We start from the raw sequence: 7341 nt of genomic DNA, 5'->3' as shown, positions 1-7341 counted from the left end.
GACAATTTACAAATCCATATACATCAGATCAATTTACAAATTTAATGAGACTACTAGGGAGTAAATCATTTCAATTCAAAGAAGTTGACCACTCAAGCGCACTTTAAGTGCAGCACAGGAACAAGGGCCACAGGGGACACAGTTGTAAATGAAGTGGAGATTAGGAAAGAGGATAGGAGACACTTCTGTTACACCGGGGGGTACAGAATGGGTTACCTAGCCATGTTGTTGATGGTTAATGCTTGGGATCCTTTAAAACCCGACTTGACAAAGTTTGGAAATCAATCAACTTCTCAGAACCGGACAAGCACTGATGGGCCTCCTCTCATTCTTAAATGTTCTTAGTTTCTTCGGTTATAAATGTGATCACTCGTCTGTTAGATTGGGTGAATGTTATTTTATAAAACCAATGTAACCCCTCACAACATCTCTGCGATCATAATACCATACCAGCCTGCTTTACCCTGCTTTACTACGGTTTTTATCATGCTGTACTTGTTGATATGCTTTGACCATAGTATAAAGCAGTAAACTCTCTATACCATGGTCAAAGCATATCGGGAGAGACAATTTAAAACTCGTTCAGGTGAATAAGGGAGGACAGGCGATCTTTCTGATCTGTGCTCAGTTGTATGTGAGTGCAGCGGTCAATGCATTATTTACCCAAGATCAAAATGCATCAGCTTTTGATAAATGGTGTGGGGCAGAGAGAAGCAGGAAGCCATGATCCAGATGAAAGAGATGCAGATGATCCCATGGGCTGCTGTTGCGTGTAGCTTCAGTGGATGCATAATTCTCTGAAACGGGGAAAACATGCTGGGTTGGTACTGGGTGTGTGAGATATCTTAGAAACATACACGATTTTGTCATTCAGAGTTCACCTCACAACTATATATATATATATATATATATATATATATATATATATATATATATATATATATATATATATATAAACACAAACTTCGCTGTATATGCGGTCTATGACAAGCGTTTCGACTAGTTCTTTTGGGCAATGTCTTCAAATGTATTTTAATTGCATGTTCAGCAAAACAAAAAGAAAGAATAAATGTGCGTCTATAACTGATATCTCAGAGCGGGTATACGTACATTTATGTTTAACCCTGTAATGCCTGTGCATTCTTGAAATGAGAAAAGCTTACTTTATTCATGCAACTAGATTCTGTTTCTTGTAAACACAACACATTCTGGCTTGTGTGGCTTAATGTAAAAAAATACTAATAACATAGAGGAGTGGCTAAACATCATAGCACGTGATACAGAAACGAGCATTGCAGAGCTGAGTAAGGTGAAGAACAGAACGCGTTACGGCAGGCGTGTCTGATAGATCGCACTGACCTGATATATTTCCATCATGATAGCAGTGAGGGTGAAGATGGACACGTGGAGGTAGCAGTACTGCGTGAAGCTGCTGATATGACACATCGCCTTCCCGAAGTCCCAAGTGCTGCTCACAAAGCGAGCCTGCAAACAGACCCACAGAATTCAGGGTGCATATTAAACAAACTGAGCCTGCATTCACCTGACCCTATTGTTAATGGGGACAAAATGATCAGACAAACAAAACATAAACATCTGGATGAGACATAAAACTGAGGTCCTGTTGTAAGTGACTGCAGCAGCAGTTGTGATGCATTGTTCACCCCCTAGTCTCTAAATTGCCTTGGATAAAGGTCTCTGCTACATAAACAAACAATAATAAATAATCTGTTAGCACTATGCATAGTTGCCAGGATCGTTACTGATTAGTATCAGAGCTGATGAGAAAGAAAGAGAGAGATCTCAAGTTTAGAGAAAGGGGAAAGGTAGTTAATATTATTATTAATTAGTCATTTAGCAGATACCTTTATCCAAAGCGACTTACAGAGACGCAGGTTCATGGAAATGTGGTATCGCTATCGAAGAACAAGATAAGGTGTGGTGCTGTTACCCTGGCTGTAGCAGAATGCTTCTGCACTTCATCATCAGGGGTGTGCTACACACAAACTCAAAAAAGCAGTAGAGGGTGAATTTATACAGATACATATGAATAAGTTATAACCAAAAGTGTCATCAAAGCAGAACAATACTTGAAGGAAAGTGCAGGCTACACAAAAACACATTGTATCAACAATTCTTCTTTCCGACACTCAAGACTGTCCCAAACCAGTGACTCACACAACTAAAGGCGTGTTTATGCTCCAACGCTCGACCGTAGTTAAAGAGTAAAGCGACCGGCGATCATCGCTGTGCAGTTTATAGTATCTCCAGAAAATCACCCTGCTCTATAACAGCAGTCTCTTAGAGTTCAAATCAACTGAACTTTGGCCTCATTGTTGACCTTGTTGCTAGGTGATAGAACGCTAAAATTGGATGACAGGCTGTTTGTTGAGAAGCTTGTCGGTACAATTGCTGCCTATCCCCGCATATATGCAGTAGGTAAAGCAGCTTATAAAGGTCAGCAGAAAAAAAGAGAATGCTTGAGTATTTTACACTCACGGCAAGTGAAAGCCTTCAAGATTGTCTTTTTTTTCATATCTGTTCACATTATATTTAACAAAGGCAGTGCAGAACTATAGGACAATACAATTTAATTATAAGTTGAATATAACGAATAAACGTTGACATCAAATGATATATCTGTCTATCTATCTAATCTAGCTACCAACTACATACAGAATGAGAGCTACACTGCAATACAGCGCAAATAAAATCAACATGAATTCTTAACGAAACGGAACACAAGCGCTCAACAAATGAAAACTCCCAGTCTGTTTTTGTTTGTTTTAATCTGTCTAGAACACGCCGTGTATTGTAGAATAACAGATGCCAGAAATGCATTTAGCGCAGAGATGGAAATAAGACACTCAGTGCATAGCATTCCGAATCACTTTAGGGTTTACATTCACAAGTCAAGTTAAAGCTATATACTTAAATTACCGGACTTTACCGGACTTTAAACGCTCATTTCAATTGTACTTTAGTCTGTAGCGCCAAGTAACAAAATAGGTCAACCTAGAATGTAACACACCTTTTATTATATATCTATATTGTATATGATCCGTTAACAATGGTTGCTTCTAATTGTTTTCTGACATTTTGTTTTCTATATATATATATATATATATATATATATATATATATATATATATATATATATATATATATATATATATATATATATATATATATAATGTACTACTTATTAAAATATAACAATTTAAATGTAACTATCAATAATCAAATGACTCACATCACAAACGTGAATTTCAGTCTGTGACTAAAATTAAGAATACTAAGTAAATAAAAATAATTGGTAAAATCTCAAAAAACCTTCACAGTCCTGGGATGAGAATTAGCCTGGGGTGAGGTAGCCTGTAGCATTCGCTCTCATTGTATTTAATCGAGCGATGGAAAACCGGCGTTAACGTCAACTGCATTGTGTCTTGTATTACGAATACGTTTGCATATAGCTGGGCTCTTTTTTTGCCTGTTAGCAATCTAGCATTTTATCATCCATTAAATATAAGTAATGCTTTGAAGAATTACGTATCCGTTTCTCTTCAAAAATTGTCTTAGTCTTTTCTCCCTTTCCTTTGTCATATCTAGCCTGGTCCTCAATGTAGCGGAAAACACGACTCAAGAGCACTAATAAAGTCCTTTCATTGGTGCAAACGAAAGAAAACAATATTTATATATTTAAAAAGTAATAAGAGATGGAGCATGATTTATAGAGGCTGACTAATAGTTCTTCAATAATGTCATTATCAAATCATTTGACAAATGTTATAAAACCTCTTACGAAGTTGACAAGCAAATTACCCTACCTCAAGCGTTCGTAAATTTAATTTTCTTTTCGTGCCAACAACCGTACTCAAGAAGCAGAGCTCAACTCTACAATACAACACATTAATACATTGGTGTATTATTTTATATTTTTAAAAAATTTAAAATTATTTTAAAACGAGACGAACGACTTACCTGAGGCAGAGCAGAGATGACTTTACCTCAGGAAAAAAAATAACACATGGCAGAAGAGCTGGGGCTAAGCGCAAGCTGGAAGCAAAATATGATAATTTATTTATTTTTGTTTCAATGAACACATATTCTTCTCGCATTTGTTTAAGTACAGCTATGCCCAAAAGTTTTGCATCAATCTATATAATTAATCACTTTTGCTTGATAAAGTCGAATGAAACCTGCTGAATAATGTTAACATATTGAATTACACACCGCTTTGTAGTTTTCCATAGACTTCACGCAAAACTCACCAAACACTAAAAAAGTACTATACTATGGCTTCCGAAAGACTTTTGATATATAATTTTGTATCTTCTTTGATGTTCAATGTAAAATATAAATGTTCTTCATATAGTTTTGATTTTTTTATTTCCTCAATCCAAACATTCTAGGTGATGCAAAACTTTTGGCTGTAGATGCATGCGGTGATAAAATGGACACAGTTACTGCTTGAACCACTTTTTCAATTGTTCTCTGGATACATAAATACATTGGATGCAGTATTTGTATTTATATGTAAGACGATTAGATTTCGTAGTGTTTTTCTTTTTTTCCTTCCCACAAAACTGTAAGTGTGTGTGTGTGTGGGGGGGGGGCTGTGTGTGCGTGTGATTTAACAAGTTCAGATTACACAAGCCTAAACACTAGAATGACACAGGAATACAACATCTCTCTCTCTCCTCTCCTCTCTCTCTCTCTCTCTCTCTCTCTCTCTCTCTCTGTCTAAAAGCATACCCCCTTGAAACACCTTTTCTTAAAAATACGTTATTTTTTACCATTCATTATCTAACCAGTTTAATTCATCCTTCCTGAATTATCAAAAATAATTATATTTAACATTCTTTAATATGGACTTAAATTATTATTATTCATTAAATTCGGTTGCAATTTGAACCTTAACACCCGTTTATTGTCTTTTTACTATAGATGCTAATATCCATGTATTTCAATAAATAAATAAATAACACGTGGGCTTCAGTGAGTTAAAGGAAAATAATTGCATCTCGGGTTTCTGTGACATTTTATAAACTACTCGACCTAACTGCCTCGTATTTATGATGTCCCCCTCCCTTTCTCCCTCTCCCTCTCCCTCGGTTCGCTGGAAGAACAAGCCCGTGTGAAATTAAAAGAATGACAAGGAACAGAAACAAGCCACGCCTCAGGAAAAACCAAAATAACACGGCAAGAGGATTAACCACTTTTTTTTTTTTGCAATTCCTATGGGGTGATTATAAAGTGTATTGTTTTCTGATGGTCTCTTTCTGCCTTTTAGCGTTTTATCTGTGCAGTTTCTCTCACCAAAATGCATAAGACACGGAAATAAAATTACAACGACGCCTGTTTGACAAAAAAAGGAGGGCTGGCGGGAGGGGATTCTGTCAACACATGCCTGCGGCTGTGCTTGAATAGGAACGACACAAAAACGGAGGCTGTGTGGTCCAGTGGGTAAAGAAAAGGGCTTTAACCAGGTGATGCAGTGTTGAAGGCTATTCGGGCTTAAAGCGTTGTGGGACCAATTAAAAGACAGATTCGCTATGGCTTATTCGCACACAGACCAAGAGCGTAAAAGCGCGTCAGAGAGCGCTGGCCATGGTACTGATTCCACAGAAGCAGTAACTAAGTGAGATCAATTGGCTTAACTGGAACCTATTTGGGTGCAGCCCAGAAATACGTAATGTATTGTAAAAAGTAAACACATGTTGTCTTTAGCTTAAGTACTGTACTGCCAATAGGTTTTGTACACATTTATTACCTGGGTTAATTAAAAAAAGGGTCAGAACTTTAACAGTTAACAAATTACAGCGCTTACCAGTGTAAACGGCGTGTTGAGAAGAGTTAGCATTAGATTTGCTAAAACCAGATTGAAGATGAAGAGACCGCTAGCGGTATACATGCGTTTCTCGACCACGATTTGGCACACCATCAGGTTTCCGATCACCGAGAAGATAATGATGAGCGAGTAGGCGACAATTAGCACGGTCTTCTGTGTGTCGCTGCCCGCATACAGTAAAGCCATCACATCGCTGGCCTCCTGCAAAGACAAGTTGCTGAAGAAGGACCTCTTGAAATCCTGATAGACCGTCTCCCGGTAGGTGCGATTCTGGAACCGAAGTTTAAACCACTTGTTGGAGAAAGGCACGGGCGAATCCATTTTCTTTTGCTCTGTAGATAGAACTTTTCTTTAAGACTTTTTTTTGCAAAGAATAAGGAACATTAATAGTTGCTAATAATAATAAAACTAACAATAATACAGTAATAGTACTAGTAATAATAATAACACCCCGCTGTCCTCCACCCGCCAACTTCCCAAGCCAAACAAACGTAAATATAAGCATTGTATTTTCCCTCATGGTCGCAGCAGCAAAATAATCAATTAAAACAACAAAGTTATGCAGTTAACTCCCGCTCCCAAAACAACACAGAAAGTACAACATGGCGAGTCGACCCTACATTTAACACCAGAGCAAAATAAACAAATCTGCGTGTATGTGTCTGAAAATAAGAAAGCAAGTTTTGATAACAGTTTTGTTTACGTTCAAGTTTTGCGCAAATGAAGGCTGACTTAAACTAAATAGTTTTGTAAACAGCAGAATGGGTTTTTAAGTGTTATTTTTTGTTTTAAAAAAGTGTTTTCCTGTACATATTCAACGTTTCTTAACTGCTTAAAAAAGAATGCTGTTGAGCTTAAATTGCTTTGTGAAATAAGCAGATGGCATCGTTCAATGCGGGATAGTATTCAGCAAGCTTTCAGTTGTGCCACAAACACTTTCAAATGACAGTACAATAAAAAAAAAAAAAAAAAATAAAAAAAAAAAAATCGTGATCGGTGATTTGACACTAAAAGTGTTTATTTATTTATTAAAGTATAAAATGTTCCTCAAAAGTAACCATGTATGTTTCATACTGATGAAGAACTAGTACTGTAGTTTAAAAAAATAATAATAAATAGTGTTGACTGTACTACATAATAATAATAATAATAATAATAATAATAATAATAATAATAATAATAATAATAATAATAAGCTTACGTATTTGTTTATTTTTCTTAATCTGTTGTTTTTCTGCAGTCTGTGTTCTTGTTCCCAAGCGTCCAGTCAATATTCAGATACAGGAATAATTCAGATTCGGGAGTTATATAGAGCAGAGGTTCTCAAACTATGAGGGGCGGGGTCAAGGGAGCCAATGTGCGTCACACATACATTGCGTGGTTACTCAACAATACAACACATTAATACATTGGTGTATTATTTTATATTTTTAAAAAATTGAAAATTATTTTAAAACGAGACGAACGACTTACCTGAGGCAGAGCAGAGA

At 36.5% G+C, this 7341-nt stretch overlaps 1 protein-coding gene across 1 annotated transcript; it reads right to left on the bottom strand.

The window, feature by feature from the left end:
* Window positions 1–663: 663 nt before the first annotated feature.
* On the bottom strand, window positions 664–7103 carry LOC121310249 (probable G-protein coupled receptor 83; the record flags this gene model as incomplete). The annotated part of the gene is made up of 4 exons (XM_041243550.1): window positions 7053–7103; window positions 5831–6183; window positions 1360–1485; window positions 664–797 (listed from the first exon to the last, which is right to left on the bottom strand). Coding segments are annotated over exons 2-4 (602 nt in total), but the record flags the coding sequence as incomplete, so codon positions are not given.
* Window positions 7104–7341: the final 238 nt, after the last annotated feature.

Source organism: Polyodon spathula, unplaced genomic scaffold, assembly GCF_017654505.1.
Source record: "Polyodon spathula isolate WHYD16114869_AA unplaced genomic scaffold, ASM1765450v1 scaffolds_1912, whole genome shotgun sequence".
Taxonomy (NCBI): Eukaryota; Metazoa; Chordata; class Actinopteri; order Acipenseriformes; family Polyodontidae; genus Polyodon; species Polyodon spathula.
This window is presented reverse-complemented; position numbering and strand designations above follow the sequence as displayed.